We start from the raw sequence: 22,685 nt of genomic DNA on the forward strand, positions 1-22,685 counted from the left end.
GGCTTCTGGAAGGCCACTCACTGCGGCTGCTGGCCGCTCACGCTGGCTGCTGGCTACACACGGTAGCCCATGGCAACCCACTGCAGCAGGGGCTGCAGCCTACGCCGTCGCTGGCGACTCAGGGCAGCCCAGCTCCAGGTTGAGCTGTTGTTCAGCATCTTAGCTGTGGAGGGCAGTGTCACTGGCCCTCATATGTGGGATCCGAACCGGGGCCCTCTGGCGTCCCAAGCCAGTTCTTAACCATCGCGCCACTCGGCCGGCCCTTAACTATTTTTTTAAATTAAAGTTTATTGGGGTGACAATGGTAAGTAAAGTCACATAGGTTTCAGGTGTACAATCCTGTAATACATCATCTATATATCACACTGTATGTTCGCCACCCAGAGTCAGTTCTTCTTCCATCACCCTATATTTGATCCCTTTTACCCTCATCTCTTACAATTGAGGCTTTAGAAGATGTAATGTCTGGTAGGGAAGGCCTCTCCTTGCTTCTCTTTTTTGTCCCTTTCCTCCCTATTTTTGCTCAATAGACATTTACAGAACGCCTAACTTATGGCAAGGTACGGGGACCTGATACCCACTCCGTGTCCCCAAGGAGCACAGCTTTCCTGGGTGATGTGGACAGAGAGATACATATATGTGCAGGACGTCAGGGGAGCAGCAAGTAAGGGCGTTGGTATCGAGGAAGGCTTCCTAGAGGAGGCAAATCCTGAATCATGAGTAGGAGTGCTTTCCAGGCAGAAACGGACATAAACTGCAGGAGCAGTATGTGCAAATGAGAAGAGGCCGGACACAGGCTGGGCCCTCACGTGGGTTGGTATGTGGGGTTGGTGTGCATGTGGATATAGCGGCAAGGGATGGTGCTGGAGGGGAAGGCTGGGCTAAAGCTCGCAGAGCCTAACATGGCCCACCAAGAAGTTTTGGTTTTTATCTGAAGGTGAGGGGAGCTATTACAGGGGTTTAAGCAGGAAAGTGATGTGATTCAATTTCTATTTCAGAAAGATTGATCGGGCTGTGGCATGCAGAGTGGATAGAGGGGGGCGGGAGAACATTTCTGGAGATGGTTTAGTCACCTAGATGTGTGACGATGAGGGCTTGAAATAGGGCAGCAGAGAGGGGTAGGAGAAAATGGACTCGAGAAAGATCTAGAAGGTGAGATCAGTAGAATTTGTTGATTGAGTGTAGTTATGAGACGGATGGGATGATGGAGTGGGAAGGAGCGAGCCTGGATAACCAGGGTGATTGTGGGGGGCGCAGTGGTTACACTGTCACAAATGTCTGGGGTACACCCAGGTCCTCAGGAGGCAGGTGGCTACAGAGACCTGGGGAGAGGTTTATTTGGTAGGCCTGAATATGATGATCATCATTTTCATAGATGTGGCCACAATTCCCTGGAAAGGAAATTACAGTGAGAAGAGGTACAGTGGGCAAACTCTGAGCAATGTAAGCCTTAAATGATTCTGATTGTAGACAAGTTAGTAAGGAACGCTTTTTTCCCCCAAATGGTTTCAAATGACATTTCAAATGCCCTTTTGTGGTCCTTTTGTGAATAAATGAATATGTACATTTATGAACAAAAGTAGTGCTGACCCAGGAATATTAAACCATTAAACCATTTCCCCCAGGGAAAGTGGTAGAAAAAGGACTAGCAGAACTGTTTACACAAACTTAAGTGTAAATGGTAATTTATGTGCTCACTGCTTTTAACCTCTGAGTCTTTTGCCTGATTTTTTTAGATTCAGTTACTTTTGATGCAGTTACATGAATTAACTTACTGAGTCAAGTCACATGAAATAGGCTGAAATCACTATCTAGCATGAAGATGTTACTTAGAATTACATAAACTTTGCCAAGTTGAAGTACCTCCTATGATTCTTCCTAAAAAATTTAGGCTTTTTTCTCAACTTCAATGAAAACTTTTTTTTTCTTATATGAAGGGGTCTTATTTCTTAACTGTCATCTAAAAGATGAAAATTAGGTAATTTTACATCGCTGCACCCTTACATGGTAGATGGAAGCCTTTTAAAAAGGCAAATGTCTTCAATTTCAGAAATCAAATTAGAAAAAAAATGCTCACTTAAATTCCTGTTCAAACATTACAAAATTCTATCAGGAAAGAAATAGTGAGCGGTCCCCTGAATTTTTAAGGCTAAGTATTCAGAGCCATAGTTTATTTGCTGCATAAAAAGGGTGTGCTCTTTCTAGAAACCTTGTCCATCAATGACCGTGCCATTGCATAGTGGTGACATCATTTGAAAGCACTGTTAAATCTACACAGCTTATCAATTTATTGCCCTGAATACTATGAAAATGGTTTTCTTCTGTAACCATCTCTCTTCTGAATGAGATTTAAATTTTGTAAATCTGACTCTCAAACATTCTGTTCTGAGACACAACTTGATAAGTTTTTTGGGGGAAGAGGCTGTCCGAAAGGGGTCTTCATGAGCTCTAGGAATCCTAATTCGGTGACAGACAGCCCTCCCTCCTCAAAGAAGGGAAATTCCGAATGGCTTCCCAATTATAGATTTTACTCAATAAAAAATCCAACCTAGATGTATTTTAAGCAAGTGGGTGCATCATTATATAGGTGCCATTTTTAAATGGCTAATTAAGTGAAAGCTAAAACCTGTTGTCATTTCATATTTTTCCCCCACAAGACACAACAGTGATCAACGTGGCTAAATTGAAATGACAAGTTATATTCTCTTTGTCACAGCTGTTTTTATCCCTAGTGTGAAATTGGAGAATTTCATCTTAAGTTTGTCCTTTAAGATTTTTCAAATGTTACATTGTGCTATTTTTAACACTGGAAAAATGCACATGATTGCTTTTTTTAAAAGTCTGCATGCATGGTGTCTCTTGACTAGTAGGAATCTGAGTTTGTGAAATGCCCAGATACTAATATAGAGCCAGATAAAGGAAGTCCCACTCACTTGAAGCTAGGGGTAAGCACTTGAGAGTATGTTTTCTGATGTCAGTTTTCTGGTTTTCATATTGTGCTCTAGTCATGTAAGATGTTCGCACTGGGGAGGCTGAGTGAAGGGTGGATGGGACTTCCCTGTACATTTCTTTTCAACTTCCTATACATCTATAATTATTTCAGAATAACTTTTTAGAAAGTACAGAAGCCCCCCCAGAACCCTTCGGCTAGCCTCCTAAGTGTTCTGGCATATTCCACAGTGCCCCGTCAGGATCAGGGCAATCACCCCCTGGAGATCCCAGCCCAGTGGGGGTGAGGCGGGGCACAGGCATTGACTGGCACCTTGGGAAAGTGCCCCCATCCCCCCCACCCATCCTGAGGCAGAGCCCAGGTGAGGGACCAGGCCCTAGAGAGAAGCCAAGCCATGGCGGCCTTCCCCGGAGCAATGGCTGGAAGCTAACATTTGGCCAAACACTTCTCTGCTCTGAGGCTTCGCTCAGCTGGGACTGAGTCATTCTTGAGTGGTCCACAGGCCATGAAATGAAATCGGTGCTGGACGGGTTCATGGAGTAGACTTTATTACCCGTTTCGCAAACCCACTTCCTGCTCGAGCCTCATAAAGGGAGGTTCTCTAGAACTGGTTCTGTCCGCGGGACTTCGATTTCCTAAAGAGAGGGTCCAGACTGACCCCACGTTACAGTTAGGGATCCCTGGAAAATGTCAGCCTGCTAATAAATCACTAAAAGACTCAAAGCCTTCAAAATATATTATCTATGAGAGAAAACAAATGACAGGTAAAATCCTCAAGACATGTAATCCATTAACTTTAGGTTTTAACAGTTTTCAAAAAGGAGCTTTAATTAGGCTTGTAACAAGTTTCTACTTGTAGGGAATTTTGTATTTTTTTAATAATGAGGTACAGATGAATGAGGTTTGTTATCCTTGCTTTAATGCTTAGTAGTTTTTATTTCTTTTTAAGTAATCCATCTTTATATGTTACTGTGTTTGAGAGCTTGTGTTTTGAAAGTTCTTGCTATGTTCTCTTATTTGAATCTTAAAGGAAAAAAAAGTAAAAATTAAAATATCTGGGAAATAGGTTCTGGTACGTTCAACTTTTAAAGATTCTGGTTCTTTTAGAACAACATTTGTTTCAATGGAGTCAAATAGTTTATGGAACAAAATAAATGAACACACAAAACAGAAACAGACTCATAGAGACAGAGAACAAACTGATGGTTACCAGAGGGGAGGGAAGCTGGGAGGCTGCGTAAGAAAGGTGAAGTGATTAAAAAGTACAAATTGGTAGTTACAGAAAAGTCATGGGGATGTAAAGTACAGCATAGGGAATATAGTCAATAATATTATAAAAACTATGTATAGTGTCAGGTGGGTACTAGACTATGGGAGGATCACCTCATAAAGTATATAAATGTTTAACCACTGCACTGTACACCTGAAAGTAACATAAAATAATATTGAATGTCAACTATAATTTAAAAAAATAGTCATGGGGATATAAAGTACAGCATAGGGAATATAGTCAATAATATGGTAATAACTATGTGCAGTGTCAGATGGGTAATAGACTTATTGGGGTGATCACTTTGTGAGGTATATACATGTCTAATCACTATGGTGTTTTGAGCACCTCAAACTAATTTAAAAAATGGAAGAAAAAATATAATGTAAACACTGAGAAGTAATGCTTTTAAAAAAATATGTTTTCGGGCTGGCCAGTGGTGCATTGGTTAAGAGCTAGCTTGGGACACCAGAGGGCCCTGGTTCGGATCCCACATATGAGGGCCAGTGACACTGCCCTCTACAGCTAAGATGCTGAACAACAGCTCAACCTGGAGCTGGGCTGCCATGAGTCGCCAGCGACGGCGTAGGCTGCAGCCCCTGTGGCAGTGGGTTGCCATGGGCTACCATGTGTAGCCAGCAGCTAGCGTGAGTGGCCAGTAGCCGCCATGAGCGGCTGTCCAGAAGCTGGCGACTGATGTGCCTCGCCCGGGAAGAGCACAATAATGGTGCCAACTTGGGCCCGTGAAGCACAACTAGACTGAAGAACAAAAGGACAGCAACTTGTCTGTTCTCCTTCCCCCAATTCCCCAGCACTGTTCCCCTCCCCCAATTCCCCAATAAAAATATTTAAATATATGTTTTCTTATAGTTGTAAGCTACTGGATTTGGATGGTTAAAACATTGATTTAAGTACCTGGTCTTTTCCACCTTAAGCTCCACTTCAATATTAGATGTGTTGCTATGTATTTCATGACAAGATATATCTGACTGTTACGTGAATCATCAATTTTCCTGAAATATTTGGACTCCAAGTCTGGCTCTTAGGATCAGTAGTAGCTTAGGAGCTGTTCCCATCATAGAGTTCTCATAGGCGTGTTTCAGGGGTAAAGGACAACAGTTCCTTGACTCATCCTGTATATCTGGATGTCACTCAGAATGGGAAGTGTCATTCCAGAATGATTTCATGAGAAAGGCTACCTGATACATTGCTACGTGAGGACATTGCATCATTCCCATATTGACAGTTTTTAAAATATTACTTGTATTCAGAATTCTTTGACGTCAACCATTAAAGAAAATATGGAGATAATTTTGGTTGGGGCTAGGTTTCATCTTCTGATGATGATAATCTGGTAAGCTTATATTACGTTTATCAGTAATTTTTAATATAAGATACAGGAACATATTTGAAACAAAAAAGGAGTTGCTGTATTATTAATGGTTGAGAAGTAGTAAGTTACATTGAAAATGCTGTTGGCAAGTTAAAGGATATGGATAGCATTAATACATGTGATGATTTTTCTGGAAAGAAAGCTTTATCTGGCCTTTGAATTAGCAATTTTATTCTTTGTTTTTAAAAAGCCAGTGTATTCACTTGAGCTTCATGGGAAAATTGGGAATAACTAAAAAGCAAAACAACAAAAGCCCCAAAACCATGTTGAGATCAGGAACTCATTTCAAGAAAGCAGATTCTAGGTTTTCTTCTAAAATGAGTGACAGCACAGCATTAAATCTCTAGCCACCTGCCATCTACAAGTATGTCAACAGCATAGCATTCAGCAATATTGGGTATTTGCCTGGGCCACATACTGGCCACTGTAGTATCTGGTGCTCAGATGTCACTAAGAGAATGCTTAGATCTGTTCTGTACATTCTGTTTATGGATAAAGAAGTTCATGCGTTTTAGTGCTGTTGTCTCCAAAAGTCCCTCTGTCTTTGAGTTATACTTCAGTTAACAGTAATCACTTGTTTTCCCCAGTGGTCCTGAATAATTAACTATTGCTCTGAATTCAATGTCAGGCTAAAAGCTTCAGTGAATTGGTTAGCTAGGTCAGCGTCATGACTAATGTGTGATCGGCATGCTATCCTTCGTAGAATACACAGCACTTAGGCCCAGCACTGGCAGAGTTCAGACCTGCTGAGGGTGCCACGACAGCCTGGAGAGCATGTTCTTTATCAGTCTTCACCCTAAACGTCTTGTCACTTATATACAGAAAACTGTTGATACTAAGAGATACATTTCCAGAAATTATCTGTAATGTAGAGGACAGAACGCTGGCATTCAAAGTTGTAGGCTGGTAACAGAGGAAAATGGGTGGGAAGGAAGATACCTAGAGGAAACGTGCCCAGACATGGCACCCCCAAGGAAAGTGGTTGTGCAGGGGCTATATAAGGCTTCCTTCCCATTTTCATTCGGTTGACACATACGTATTCTGCCTACTGTGGGCCAGACCTGTTCCAGTTACTGGGGATACAGGATATGAACAAAAGTGTCTGCTTTCGTGGACCCCATGTTCTACAGCAGCGGTTCTCAACCTGTGGGTTGTGACCCCTGTGGGGGTCGAACGACCCTTTCACAGGGATCGCCGGGTACTCGTATGTGGGCGTATCTGCATGTGGGCCTGGAGACAGAGAGAGTAACGGTGTTCCTAAGGAATGGTAGGTTCCTAAGACCATCAAAAATATGTGTTTTCTGATGGTCTTAGGCGACCCCTGTGAAAGGTTGAGAACCACTGTTCTAGGGGAAGGGACAGTGGGAGTCCAACAATAAAGGAATAAACAAGTAAATGTATGTCAAATGGTCATAAGTGTTGGGGGAAATAACATGGGAAGGAGAATAGGGGGTGTAGTTGTGGGGGTAGCATGTTGTTTTTCCACAGGATGTCAGAGGAAGTCTCATTGGTTAACATTACATTTGAGCAGAGATGTGAAAAAACTCCAGGGGAAGCCTTGAGGGAAAAGGATTTCAGACAGCTGGAACAGCAGGTGCAAGGGCCCAGACGTTAGTATTTGCTTCGCGCTTTAGGGGAGCAGCCCTGGAGACCAGTGTGGCTTAGAGTAGAGTGAGCAAGGGCGAGAACACAGATGCAGCAGAGGATGTGGCCAGATGGTGGACAGCCACATAAGCCATTGGAAGGACTTCCACTTTTACTCCAAGCGAGATGGAAAGGCAACTATTGCTGAGATGTCAGAGGTAAAGATGAAAGCAAGCGAGCATTTGGGAGGTTAGTATAATGATCCAAGTGGACGATGGTAGAGGCTGAGACCAGGGTGGTAGCAGTGAGCTGATGTAGCTAATGCCAAGGGTTTTGGCTCAATCAACTAGAAGGATGGGGCTGTTATCTGCTGAGATGGGGAGGCTGTGGGAGGAGCAGGATTGGGTAGGGGGAGTCAAGGGTTTGACTTTGGATGTGTTAACCCAAAGTCCTCAAGGTGCCTCTTAGGCAGTCTGGGGTTGTGGACTGGGTGCTGGGATAGCTAAGTCTGGGAGTCAGAGTAGGGGCTAGAGAGCAACAGATTTAGGGGTCACTAGGGTGTGGATGGTATTTGAAGCCATGAAATTCATCACTATGGCCTCCTTGAGAGTGGGCATAGATAGAAAAGAGATGGGAGGTCTGAATCCTGTCATTTCAGACATCAGGGCCTTGATTCACAACTCACAGAGAACAGTTCATTAAGAATTTCCCTAATGTCCTGTCTTTTTTTTTTTTAAGTAAACATGTCATTGTTCCCTTTGGAGACAGTTGCGCTATTTAAAAATTGTCTAAATTTCCGTTTGTTTTTTTTTTTAGTGGCTTTTACCTGATCGATTGCTAATACTGTTTAAAATCAATAGGTATTTTTGGGTCTGGAAATCTGATTTTTGTGGAACATCATTAAGAAAAAAACTAAAAAGTTTGTAGCCATAGAAAATTGAGGTCTCCAAAGTAATTACTGAAGATAGATGGTAGCATAAGTCTAGTCTAAAGTTTTCAGTTATTTCTTTGTTAAAAGTCTCAGATTTGGCTGTGATTTCATGGTAGGCGAATCTGGTGAACAATCAAAGGATGTAGTATTAGTAGACTATTTGTTTCTTCACACCGAACTTTAAAATTCTTTTCTTTTGCCTTCTCTAGCCAATATTTGCATTTTTAAATGAAGAAAAGTTTAACGTGGATGGATGGATGGTGTATAATCCAGTTGAAGAATACAGAAGGCAGGTAAGCCAGTAGTAGGTACCATGGCATGTGGTGAATCTGAAACATACATGGTGACAATATGTCATCAGTTGTGCTCTTTGAGAATCAATAACATCCTTGCTAAATATGTTTTTAATGGCAGTAGTATAATATAGCTTATTCTATCTATTATTCTATGGCCATATTCAAGCTGCATGGAAAGCTGGCTCGCTAAGTTCTATTTCCTTCCCCTACATAAGAACATTAGCTATATGTTCATGCAATGAAGCAAATACTTGGAGTCTAGAAAAATCAAACTTCTGTAGCTTCCTGTTTAGGAGTTGATATTGGTATATATGTATATATTTGGGAGCTTAACTCTACTGGCAGTTAGATTTCAACTATATGCATTCCAGTTTGCAGATTCAGTTGAATTAGAGCTGTTTTCCTGTGATAATATCTTTTCCAAGAAAGCTTTGATGAATGTATATTAGAATTGTCTTTACTGCTCTCTCTGTAAACATCACTTACATGTGTGTTTATTGCTGTAATAAAGGCAAGAGTCTTGGAATAATGTTGCTGCTCAGGGACAAAGGTCTCTTGTGGCATGTTTGTGAAGAAGACCCTGTGCATGTGATGTAACAAGAGGCACAATTTGACCTCTGGTATAAAGAAATCTATAGGACAGCTGGGAGTTTTGTGATGGGATTTTTCATAATTCTCATTCTGCAAAGCTTTTAAAATAATTGGGAAATTTTGTTGAATGAACTCTGAGAATCAAATCAGGCCCAATTGCATTATATAAAAAGGCAGTGACTATAAAATAAAGTAAAATTGCATAGCCCTAGACTTGACAAGAATCTTCTAGTCACCACCTCCACTGCTAAACGCCTTGGTTGATTTCCATTTTTAGTCTTGATTAGTGGTGTGTGTATTCATAAGCAGATTCGATGCTCAGGAATGGGGGCATGGGAATTTCTTTCTAGAGCATATGTATGAGGTAGAATGTCCTATTGCTTCTAGAAATCGGCTGTAGACTGTTGTTTTCAAAGCCTTTGTTTATCTGTCACTTTAATGACCTTTGTTTTGGGTCAGTTATTGAGGCAGATGAAGGAACATTAAAACGTATCGCATGTTTTGGAGATCTCTGCGGCATTGTGTATTAAAATACGTATACCTTATTTTTAGAGTGTTATTGACAATATTAAGACTTATTTTTTCCATCAAAGCTTCTAGCTTGAAACAAAACAGTTCCTGTTTTTAGGATTGCATGCATCTATGAACTGTTGAAGCTATTTTGTTCTAGACTGCCATTATATTCCGTCTTTCTTTCTTATAACTTTCTGACGGGACTTATAACCCTCTAATTGGACCCAGCATCAGACTCATCTGTTTGGTCCGTGGCCTATAGGGCCAGACCTAAAGAAAGGTACAATGTCTGTCCCCAAAGCAAGCACCCACATAGCTCACTTTCGTGTGTGTATTTGTGTATTTGTGAGTATGGGGAGAGAATATTCCACCACCTCTGGCTCTTGTCCACACTAGATACAATTTTGTGGGTAGATGATAGGATGGGAGGTATCTTCCATGTCTCCCTGTCATATTAGCAGTCTGCTTAGACTGCAAATGACTGGATTTCTCACACAGCCTGTAGGGCGATCATCAATCCCAAACAACTGGATTGAAAACAAACAAACAAACAAACAAACAAACCAAACTCAGGAGGTGGCGAAATGAGCCTCCCCAGAGGGGTTTTCCTTTCCTTCCCCTCTGTGACTTGCTTCATACACTTAGCCTCTTTCTACTTTGGAGCCAACTGAAGCATTCACTCTGCTTTGAGTAGGGAGAGGGAGTTGCTTGCTCTCTTTTCTACCCTCAATTAGACACAGATTAAGATTACAGGATGTACTTTCCTCTAGGGTGGGTGGGTGCACGGACGGGGATAAACTTGGGTTTATCTTTGTGGCACTGGTAGTAAAGAATAGTTTGACATGAAATAGAGGGAGATCTCAAGCTCTTGAGAATCTGTATTTACCAATGATAGTTTAGAGTTATGGAAACCACCAGTGTTTTGTCTTGTGTTCTTCTGTTGCCTGGATTATTGATTTGGCTCCCTTATTATAAATTGGTAGACCATCACTACACCATGGTCAAAGAGGCATGTGCAAATACTGCTAGAAAGAAGACAGGAGGTCCAAGGCCAAATGCAGAGGTGATGTTGTACAGTACTGACATGGACTTCCTTTATTCCTGCAGGGCTTGCCCAATCACCACTGGAGAATAACTTTTATTAATAAGTGCTATGGACTATGTGACACTTATCCTGCTCTCTTGGTGGTTCCATTTCGTGCCACAGATGAAGATCTCAAGAGAGTTGCAACTTTCAGATCCCGAAATCGAATTCCAGTGAGTACTGCAATTAATGTTTTTCTCAAAGAGTGCCTTTTATTCCATAAGAATGGTAGTCAAGTAATTCAGAGAAGCACTTGGATTTCAATCCAACAAATCATTATTAAGTGCCTTCTGAGTGCAAAGCACCATGCTCAATGGGAAAAGATAAAAGACAGCACCTGCCTCCCAAGCGCTCATAATCAAGGATGGAGAATGAACACAAGTAATTCTTATACAAGAGAGGGTCCAAGTAATGCTGTCATATGTAAACCAAGTGCTGAGTGGAAAGAAAGCAGGTAGGACAGGGCCTCTGTGGTATTTGTCTTTGTAGCACAATACCAGACATATGGTAGGCTCTTGATAAATGTCTGCTGAGTCGTGCTGGGAACAAGGTGCAGTAATACCTTGGTTTGTGAGCGTAATTCGTTCCAGAAACAAACTACTCGTATTGCAAGACATCACTTGTTTACTGCGTTAAAATGTATTAGAAATGTTTGTTCATCTTACGGAACACTTGCAAACCACATTACTCGCAACCCAAGGTTTTACTGTACTACCTTATGTTATAGAACACATAAGTACAGGCTTTTATACATACTCACCTTTATTAAGATTAGCATATCTTTGTCACATTTGCAAGCTGCCTTAATACCATTAGCATATTGGAGTCAATGACAGATTATGTCAGGCAGTAGACTTATGGTATCATTGGAGCTAGTTCACAAAGTTCTCTTGGCTTCTTAAATATTTATGTACAAGTCACACTGTCTAATCTGTGTACATACATTATATTGATGAAAAGTTTGAAGAATTTTCCTCTTTGTTAATTTCCGGGCATGTCATAATAAGCACTTTGTTTGTTTTGGTTTAAAAACAAAGGTTGAACAAATTAAGATTTAATGTCACCTTGCCTTTAACTTCCAAGTCTAGATATTTTTGTCCTTAAAAGGATATTTGCATGAAACTTTTTTTATACTGTCAACATAATATGAATTGTAACTTTTAAAATTCACTTGCTTCACTAATTATGAGTGTCCATTCATATCTTCATGATATATATTATACTTGAAAGTATGTTACTTAGCTCCTTTTGTTAAACAGTGCCAATGAAGCTAGAGTTACAAGTTCATTCTCCCTGTGCTCTGTTTGGACATACTTTTCTGTTCCATAGCCACTGACTCCACTTCTGTTCTGCCTTGGCCAACTGTCTTGCTAACATATGCCTTGCCCACAGGAGAACTGGTTTAGGGTAGCGAGGATCAAATTTGTTCACCCCCTCATTCAATTAATGTTTATTGAACATCTACTTTTTAAAGGGCCGTGTGTGTGTGTGTGTGTGTGTGTGTGTGTGTGTGTGTGTGATGTGTATTTCATGGGATTTGGGGCAGAAGCGGAAATGAAACAACTGCGCCCAGGCCACTGTGCTCAGGCTGCCATCTTGATCCATCAGTTCCCACTATTCTGAGTGAATGAGAGCCCACCGTAGACTAAATTGAATGCATAACTTTTTACTTATGTGGCCATTTTATTTTATTGATCCTTTTTACATTGTGGTGGCCGCCAATTTGCATTTCTTTTTCCTAACAAAACTGAGGCTAAGCTGTCCATCACCTGTGTATCTTTATAGATTATGATGCTTAATAATATCTAATAGTAGATAACATGCTCTTTTTGATATACCTTCTGTCCACCTGACTCTAGACTATAACCCAGAAAATGTATTTGCTTTTAATGTGAAATCGTTCATATTTGATATTTAGGTTTTTGTAAAGCCCATATAAAAGTACAAGAAGAATTGGTGAGAAAACAATCTTATTTTGTATGTAAAGTAGAAACAAACACAAAATATCACCGAGTAATGAAATGGTCCACATGCATTAATGTTCCCATTAATGGATACATATTCCTTTGTTCTCAGACAGCTTTGTCTTAATGTTATGGAAGTCTTTAACATATAAGTAATACATATTTATTTTAGACATTTTAGAAAATACTGTTAAGCAGAAAGGAGTTCTGCCACCTTGTGAGAACTAGTTGACATGTTGGTATATGTCCTTCAAGGCTTCCTCCTATGTATACATATTTTTACTAGAAAAAATACATATTTTATTAGAAAAAAATGAAATTATTCTGTGATTTGTGTCTCATTCTGCCTTTTGTACCTAGCCTATCTTGGAAATAACTTTCCACACTGACAAATATGTGCTCCTATGCCAGTGTGTAGACATACCATAATGTATTTAATCAGTTTTCTATTGTGAGACATCTAGGTTCTTTTTAATCTTTTGCTATTAGAAACAATGCTGTGATAAGCATCTTTTGGTGGCTACCTCTTTGTGCGTATCCTTATTTATGGTTTCTAAATATTAACTTTAATAAAAAATAACCTGATATGGTACCATACACTTTAGAAGCACTCATAGTAGATGATATTGTGAAATTAGCATTATTTGGACCTGTTCAGCCATACAGCAAGCATCCCTTTTAAAAGGTAGCTGAGACCCCAGAAGAAAAACAAAGAACGAGGTGACACAACTCATCAGAGTAGCGTTTCTTAGCAAGGCATGGGGATTCCACTCTTGAATCTCCCGAACACAGAGGGGCGGTGCGGAAAAAGGAGGGCAGTGGTGGCACAGGGCAGTTTCTTGCATATAACCCCATTTAAATTGAAGATTTGATGAGGATCTTTATCAAATCATAAGTCTCTTGTATGTGTAGTCATTTGCTCTTTTAAAAGGGATCTCATATCACATCACCACGTTGGACACCTTAAACTTATACAATGTTATATGTCAATGATGTCTCAATAAACCTGAAAAAATTCAATTCACTTCCATTCAAAATGCATACATAAAAGTGATCTCATATCTTTTATCTGTCTTGAAGCAAAAGCTATAGGAGGTACGCAGAGAAAAAGGAGGCTGAGGAAGGGCCAGTGCTTTTCCCAAGCCTTCCCAGTTCTGAGCCTTTGGACTCTTAGGGGCTACAGTGGTGTTTTTAACTGGTCTGTGGCGTAGCACAAAGACTCAGTGAATGAGCATTCATATTAACATATAATCTTTCTCACCAAACCATTGTCATTATCATGCACATCAGTTTTTATGAACGCAAATGGTTGTCATTTGCCATCATGGAGGGGGTGACTTCAAAGACAACAGCGTATTTGCTCTTGTAGTAAGTGAGCTCAAACCGTTATGCCTCTTGAGTTCCTACGCCTGCTTTTCATAGTTTTTCATATCTGATTTTACTGGCCGCCCGGCCTGCCTCTACTAGCTAACTCGAGCCAGCGCCCTGCACTGCACTGGGTACTTTACCTGCATTCATCCTTCCTTCGTCCTCCCAGCAGTGCCAAGGGGTAACACTATGCCCCATTTGATGAGAGAGGGGAGGGAGGTAACAGAGGCTGTGAGCTCAGTGTGCAGTTAGAGCCATGGCAGAAATGCGCCATCCCCAGATCCCATGCCGCTACCCAACACACTCGCCTCCCGGCTCCCTTTTTTTAAACAGCTTTATTGAGTTATACATCAAACAAGTCACCCATTTAAAGTGGACAGGTCTATAGCTTTTTGTGTATTACATTATTAGCTACCTTTTACAGGTATTTTTCTCCTGTGCTATGAGCTGGGAAACCAGGTATCAAATATGCTAGACGTGTGTATAAAATTAGTAAAGGAGTGCGAGTAAAGGCTTGAAGAGCTCTCAGAGGAGCTGGGTGTGCACGCTTCATTGTGGAGACTGTGGCAGCTCTTTTGGCTGTTCTGCCATCTTTTTTGCTTCCCTTGGGTTATCTCCCCCTGTGTCAGATTCTAGAATTGAAACTGTTGGGAAAAATGACCTGCAGATGTGAGATGGTATTATAGAAACATGGTGTGTCAGAGGTGATTTCCTTTACCTGTCAGTTTTTGCTAAAGCTGTTTTTTTTGTGAGGGTAAATCTAGTGCAAGCTACAGAGGCGAAATAACGTCAGAAGCTTTCGGTTTCCTTTAAGTGATACAAGTATTTTTAGGTAGGCATTTGACTTCTATTAGCTATGGTGCTAATTAAGAAAAGACTAGTAAAGCAATTGGTTATTCTAATTATCTCTGAATAGCCATCATGCTTAAATGTGTGTTTCCGGGCACACACAGTGAAATCATGGTGAATAACTATTCCATTTTAGCAAAAGCAGATTCACTTCATCATGATTGTTAGTGCTTTATTTTTTTAGATACTTTTAATTGTTTTGAGATTTGTCTTTTTCTTGATAGCTTCAAATTTCTGAACTAACTCTAGGTGCTGTCATGGATTCATCCAGAAAACAAGACAGTCATTGTGCGTTGCAGCCAGCCTCTCGTCGGTATGAGTGGTAAACGAAATAAAGATGATGAGAAATATCTCGACGTCATCAGGGAGACTAATAGACAAATTTCTAAACTCACGATCTATGATGCAAGACCCAACGTAAATGCAGTAGCCAACAAGGTGAGTGTATTTAATGACATGAGTGGAACTTACCTCACATACAGTGTATGGTGTTTCTTTTCACATGAATGCTTTTGTGATGCCATATCAACATGTGGGTTTCAATTAATCGTTAAACTTAGTTTAAGTAAGAAAACTAGTTCACTGAGACAGAAAGTGGTTTTAATCACAAAATGTATCTCAAAAGTTGAATACATTAAAATCAAATGAAAGTAATCTTTAGGTAAATTAGGCAGGTTGAGAACTGTAATGAACTTGGGTTTTGGCTAGAATCTTAGGCAAAAGTTAGACTCTCTTTGTAGCTCTTTAGGCCCTTTAGGCTGTTGATGGTCACTTTCCATTGTTTTTTTGTTTATTTGTTTGTTTTTTAGCTGAGCCATCCTGCCACCTGTTGGCAGCTCAGTGGCAGCTCAGCTCAGGCCAGGACTCAAACCACTGCTGCTCAGAGCTCATACTGTTGAGTGAGCTCTTAACCAACTGAGCTACTCAGCCGACTCCCTTGATGGTCACTTTCAATGTCTATACTATGGAGGCATCTGTGAGGAGTTGTAGGAAGCTGTAATTGTTAAAATCCTAAATTTGGAACTTTATCAAAACAGTCTCTTTACTATGCTCATCAATGTGTATTCTCATTTGTATAATTCAAGAAATGAATAGATCTACACATGTGAATTTTATAATCACACACACACACACACATGATATTATTCTTTTCAAGGAAATCTGTGTCAGTTGTCTTCTTGGCCTTCTTAAGCAGAAAATGCCAAGTGTCCCTGAAGTTGCCTGGGGTCGTCACTGTGAACCTCAGTGACTGCATAGTGTTGCCTTCGGGAGCTCTTCAGAGTCTGCGGCAAGGCACTAGGCCATTTGCCCCTACACTGAATGGCCCCAGGTTGTGCTGTGCTGTTTCCATTCGAGTTCTCCTTTCTGTCTTGTTGTTTTCCTTCTCCCATTACTGCCAGCTATCACAAATGCTTGCAGTGAGCCTGCCCGAGTTGCTCATCCACATTCCACCTTTCAGATTTCTTGTTTCTCATCAGCTGTAGACCTCAATTTCATCATCTTGAATACTTTGCTTATCCCGAGGTCATTTATCTGGCCTCTTCAATTATTCAGAGCACAAGGCAAGAACCTGAAAGCAAAACAAGTCCTTGAGCAGCTCAGACAGACGCAGCAGCTTCCTAAGTGGGGCCTGTGGCGTCTGTCTGCACGCATGTGTGTCAGACGGCATGGGGGGGGGCGCTCTGTTCACAAGGTTGTGCGTCTTACGCACTGACTCCTGGGGGGCCCCTCTGCCCCTTGTGTGCTCCTGGACCAGCTGTTTGTTACTACAGGTGGTTTGTGTTTAGGAAATGAAAATGATCTTCAAATGATACGTGAAGCAATTAGGAAGTGAAATCAATAAGTAAATTAGGGATTATAAGTAAAACATTTAGGAAAGTAAGTCTAAATATGAATGTCTTTTTGGATTATCCTTAACTTTAGATATTTCTTTTCCTGGTATCTTTCATGTAGCTTGAATATGTGTATAACATGCAATATTTCCATGTATACAGTTAGCCTGAAATAGACATAACATTAAATAAAAGGAGGTATTTAGAAAGAATATTTTGAAATACTAAAATGTATAAAGTGCACACATCATATTAACTCTAAATCTCATTGTTTATAGCAGTAGAATTATTGCATGCCTTTTAATGCTCAGGAAATATGACTGTGTTTCTAGTCCCCTTAGGAATGAAGGGAAGGAAAGAATTAAGGAAGAAAAACCAAGGCTGTAAAGATCTCTGCATCATTCTTTAAAAATCACGCTCAGGTTCTCCTCCGCCCTCGGCTGCATCTCTCTCCTAGTCATCTATATCCATAGCAACAGGCCCTTGGACCTTTATATTGTTGTACTAGGCAATCTGGGTTGTTCTTTTTTGTTGAAGAGAATAAAACTGAAAAGAAGACTTCAAAACTACCCAGAGATGGAGAATTTGCACTTTTGAGAGCTCAGTCTATGCTTGACTAATTGATTTTACCCTTCTGACTTCTGTTCTCTTTGTGCCTAATTGTTCCTCCCTTCTGGATATTTAGAAATTTACAATCCTAGATGTAACAAGCAACGCCACACCATTTCAAATTTAAAAAACAAAACAAAACAAAAACCCAGGGGTGGATAAGATCCAGCATCAAGCTGCTTTAATTTTGCCGCAGCACACTGTGACGAGTTAAAGTGCAACTGTATCAACGTCTGTTTTTGCCAGAAATTCTGGCAATGAGTAATTAGTACATTTTTCTCACATATCATCCTCAGTTGTTTATGAAAGAAACTCCAGCGTTGAGAATCTCTTTGAAAACCACTGGAACTATTTAAAAACTACATGTGAAGAGAATCAGGTCGTCCGTCTATGGGAGGGTGACATGTGTCGTTGCCTTATAGGCGTGCAGATCTCGCAAAACTTAGACTCGCTGTTTCCTCCCAGGCCCTGTGCCTGCACTTTACAAAAGTGATGGCCAGGTGAATAGGAGCACCTCTGTCGTGACCTCTGATCAGAGCTGCCAGGTGTCATTCACTGAGGCCTGGATAACCAAGAGGAGGGGAAGATGGCCCATCTGTCTGTTTACTCATTAGCTAATAACTCTTTAAAAACAGCAAAGTGACTGTTGTCTACTTACTACTGATGGTATTTGTGGCAAACTTTAAAAATATATTTCTGTCTCAATAGAGTATTTTTTCTCACCTAGAGTCTGTGGCGACCAAGGCCTCTGGCTTGTACATAGGTCTCCAGGTTTGAAGTTCAAGTGGCAGCCTTATGTCTCCTGCAGGAGACCTGCTCTGTGACTAAGCCTTGAAAAAATCCTAGGATGTACTGGTCCTTCAAGTTTGTATTGTTAGGAAGAAGAATGAGAGGAACGTAATGTAGTGAGGGCACATCTGTCTCGGGCCTGCCCCTTTGCTCTTCAGTTCCACGCACGTTTCCGTGTCCTCTTCCCGCAGGCACCCTGAAGTTAGTATATCATTGCTCTGATGATATATTTACCTTTCTGGTAAATTCACACATTCATATGTTTTTACGATGTTCGTTAGCATCCTTTCATTTCAGCATACAGAACATTGCTTTCTTTGCAAGCCTCTGAATTATTTAATTTTTCCTTAAAGAGCCAGAGGCCACATGCTCTGTGCCATTTTAGAACATTGAGGAGAATGCAGCCAGCCTCCTAAACAGAATCATAACATTTCTTCTTGACTCTGTGGCAAGCAGGCATCTTCACCATGCCTTGAAGGGAAACTGATGGCCGCCCTGGCAAGTTAATACTTGTAGGTGCTGCGGTAGATGGCAGCTATGTTGTCTCCTCTTGAAACCTTTTGTTCTTTGAGGGCCCACTATGTGCAGTGCTCTGCCCTTGGCGTTTGCATAGCAGACAGACAGTCATGATGCACTCGGAAATGATGGGGTATTGAAGTCGCACGACTTAAATTCTACTGATTAACAGTGTGACTTCGGAGGTAGCTAAATAGCATCTCATTAAATGGTGGCTGGTGTTAGCTATAACAGAGTATGGCTTCTTTTAATCCTGTGAGACCTAAATTGGTATTATCCCCGAGTCTACGGAAAAGGACATTGAGGCTCAGAGAAGTTCAGTGCCTTTCCCCAGATCACACAGTAAAGAGGGGCTGAAGCTATCAATCTAGGTTTGTCTGACTCCAAAGCCTGTTGTTTTTCTCTAGCCCGTTGGATCCCATGTGACCGCTATTACAAAGCCAGTGCCTCCCCCTGAAAAGTACTCTGACAAAACTAATGGAAGACGGGAACCATTCAGAACCTGCTCTTGCCTTTCTGGATCCGGAAAAAGAGCTAGTAATTATAGAACATTTTGAAAATGATTTTTTTCTCGCAAATACACATCCCCAGGAAATTGCCAGCCTGCCATTCTTTTTCTAGCTCAAAATGTGACTCATGTTGTTGAGGCTTGGTGTTAGATAGGAAGTCAATCATTGTATCTAAATTGCAAGGTTTGGGATTGAGATGGGGGATACCAATAACTTTTCAAGTATTTGTGTAAGTTAGTGATGAAATAGAAAACCCAACTGATTGTGTTTCTGTTTTGTTGTTTCTTAGGCAACAGGAGGAGGATATGAAAGTGATGATGCATATCATAACACTGAACTTTTGTTCTTAGACATTCATAACATTCATGTTATGCGGGAATCTTTAAAAAAAGTCAAAGACATTGTTTATCCTAATGTGGAAGAATCACATTGGTTGTCCAGTTTGGAGTCAACTCATTGGTTAGAACATATCAAGGCAAGTATATTTTTTTACAAAAACAGTAATTGTTGAGTGAAACAGGAATTTTTTTAATCCTTAAATTAAAAGAAATTGAACAGGGGCCGGCCAAGTAGTACAATGGTTAAGAACTGGCTTGGGATGCCAGAGGACCCCGGTTCGGATCCCACATATGAGGGCAAGTGACACTGCCCTCCACAGCTAAGATGCTGAACAACAGCTCAACCTGGAGCTGGGCTGCAGGGAGTCGCCGGCGATGGCGTAGGCTGCAGCCCCTGTGGCAGTGGGTGGCCATGAGCTACCCTATGTAGCCAGCAGCCAGCGTGAACGGCCAGCAGCCGCAGTGAGTGGCTGTCCAGAAGCCAGCGACTAATCTGCCTCACCCGGGAAGAGCATAATGTTGGTGCCAACTTGGGCCAGTGCAGCAACGTCCTCCACAAGTAGACTGAAGAACAAAACGACAGCAACTTGTCTGTTCCCCTTCCCCCAATTCTTCAATAAAATTCTTTAAAAAAAAAAAAAAGAAATTGAACAGTGAGAGGTGAAATATTTGTAGTATAGGGTTCTGCATTTGACAGTTTTGTATTTCTTTATCATTTGCTTACCTAAATTAAAGACTTCACAGCATCACCTCCAGAATATTTTTAGAGTTTATAGAGATGTCACTTTCCTTCTGGTCAATAGAAAGTAGCTAAGTCTTTCACGCAGGTTTATTTAGAAAGTCAGTTTATTATCTAACTACTACTGGGTATGACCCTCTAGAGAGAGATTGTTTTTATTAAAATGAATCTCCAGCTGACATATTTTAAAGAATAAATTCTGTGTTTTTATTATATTCAGTCCTTCATCTTGATAAAGTAATCAAAAACCTCCATTCTTTTAAAAGTATTTGAAGCTATCTGAGGGAACTAACACTTTTAGTAGCTGCTATTTAGTTCTATAAATAAGCAAACAAACAGAAAACCTACTTTAAATAGGTGAATTATTAGGACAGATTCTTCTCTAGTCAAATTTTATTTTCCAACTCGATAGGAATCATATTTTTATTTTGCCCGTCTTTCATTTTTTTCTTAATTTATCATCCTAAAAGTGAATTGCAAAAAAATTACTTGTGACAATTAAATATAACGTGGTATCCTGGATTACAAAAAGGACATTAGGTAAAAAGTAAGGAAATCTAAATAAAGTATGGACTTTATTAAAAATAAATTGATTAATAATTTAATCATGTATCAATATTGGTTTGGTAGTTGTGACAAAAGTACTATACTATTATAATATGTCAATAGAAGAAACTGGGTCAAGTATATGCTAAAAGGTGCTTTCCATTGCATCAGGCCTTTAAGGCTAGACTAGACGGACCTGTAGGGCCAGTGATTTTTCTAATATGATCACTGTTATGGGTTGAATTGTGTCCCCCCCAAAATTCATGTTGAAGTGCTGACTTCGGGTACCTCAGAGCATGACCTTATTTGAAACTCGAGTCATTGCAGAAGTGATTAGTTTGGATGAGTTCCTACTGGAGTGGGTAAAGTAAATGTGACCAGACATATAGTCTGTTTAGGGAAAACAGCAAACAAAAAAAAAAGCCAGGGCCGGCCAAGTGGCACGTTGGTTAAGAGTTGGCTTGGAACACGAGCTCTGAGATGCTAGCAGGGCTGCCGGTTTGGATCCCACATTAGGGCCGGTGATGCTGCGCCCTCTACAGCTAAGATGGTGAACAACAGCTGGTGGCTTTCAGAACCTCGTGAAAAGGGGAAATTTGAACACAGAGCCACGTGCACACGAGAACACCACCAGAAGATTGCAATTATGCTGCCACAAGTCAAGGAACTAACAGAAGCTAGGAGACAGGCCTGGAACAGGTTTTTTTCCCTAGAGCCTTCAGCAGGAGCATGGCCCTGCTGATGGCTGGATCTTGGACGTCCGGCCTCCAGAACCGGGAGACAATGAACGTCTGTTGTTTATGCCCCCAGACTGTGGTAGTTTGTTATGACGGCCACAGCAGACTAAAACTATCACATCGTGAATAGCACTTTGAAATGCAGTTTGGCTTTTTGTGTTTGGCTTTGCTTGTAATACCTAGTCGGATCAAATGCGGTTTCTGTAGAGGAAGAACAACAGACCCTGCAGATCCATAGTATTTTAAAGCAGGCCTTTTTCTAGGGTGAAAAGCTGTCACTTCAGATGGAAGCAGTACCTTGCAGCTCCTTACTGACTCACAGTGTTTCTTTGTCAGCTTGTTTTGACAGGGGCCATTCAAGTAGCCGACAAAGTGTCTTCAGGGAAGAGCTCGGTGCTCGTGCACTGCAGTGACGGATGGGACAGGACCGCCCAGCTGACGTCCCTGGCCATGCTGATGCTGGACAGCTTCTATCGGAGCATTGAAGGATTTGAAATATTGGTACAAAAAGAATGGATAAGTTTTGGACATAAATTTGCATCTGTAAGTAACCCATAAAGCTAATGATTAAAATGTCCGGTCACTGCTATTGGGGATTTAAAAACTAGTTGTTCAACTATGTCTTTGCTTTTAAAAAGAAAATCCGAGGAGTGTTAATAAAAAACTCTCTACAGGTTTGAAAATGTGTGATGCCTTGGGCTAGTGAAAGTCTCCTTAGGAGACCTGTTTATCCATCTGCACTATTTACACTTTCACTTGAAAGTAATACAAAGAGTCTGCTTAGCAATGTTTAAATTGAAATTGCAGAAAAGAAGGAAGATAGGCTGACAATTCTTTTCCAATGAATATTTTAGCTATTAGAGTCAAATCTGTTTTACAGAAATGCTAGACTTTTAGTTAAGGCTTCTGTCATTATTATTCTCTGATATACATTTTTAAAATCGAGAGAATGTATTAAAATTCTTATTTCCAGCTCTTGTTTCCAGACACCCTTTGAGTAAGCCTTTTTCACAAGCTCCCCGATGCTACTCAGAAGGACTGCTGTGTAGCCTTTTAGCCTTCATCCAGATTTCATAAGTAGCGTGAATAACATGTTCAAGTAAAAAGAATCATTGTTTAGTAAATTAATAAATGGTGAGGTTTTTGTCTTGTTTTTAAGAGAGAAAGAACTTACATTTAATTATAATAATTACACCCTGTTGTGTATGGTTTTAAGTCTTGAATCTTTAGGACTAGCCCCTGAGCAACTGGTAACATACTCTGCAGGGTAATCGGTC

At 40.7% G+C, this 22,685-nt stretch overlaps 1 protein-coding gene across 5 annotated transcripts in view; it reads left to right on the plus strand.

Moving 5' to 3' along the window:
- Positions 1-22,685, plus strand: part of MTM1 (myotubularin 1) — a 92,241-nt gene that overhangs the window by 56,968 nt on the left and 12,588 nt on the right. For all 5 annotated transcript variants that reach the window (XM_019667900.1, XM_019667905.1, XM_019667901.1 and 2 more), the window contains 5 exons: positions 8,338-8,421; positions 10,636-10,785; positions 15,043-15,231; positions 19,338-19,523; positions 21,745-21,951. In XM_019667900.1, the coding sequence (XP_019523445.1) occupies positions 8,338-8,421; positions 10,636-10,785; positions 15,043-15,231; positions 19,338-19,523; positions 21,745-21,951 (816 nt within the window). The remainder of the gene's footprint in view (positions 1-8,337; positions 8,422-10,635; positions 10,786-15,042; positions 15,232-19,337; positions 19,524-21,744; positions 21,952-22,685) is intronic.

Source organism: Hipposideros armiger, unplaced genomic scaffold, assembly GCF_001890085.2.
Source record: "Hipposideros armiger isolate ML-2016 unplaced genomic scaffold, ASM189008v1 scaffold_509, whole genome shotgun sequence".
NCBI classification, from domain to species: Eukaryota; Metazoa; Chordata; class Mammalia; order Chiroptera; family Hipposideridae; genus Hipposideros; species Hipposideros armiger.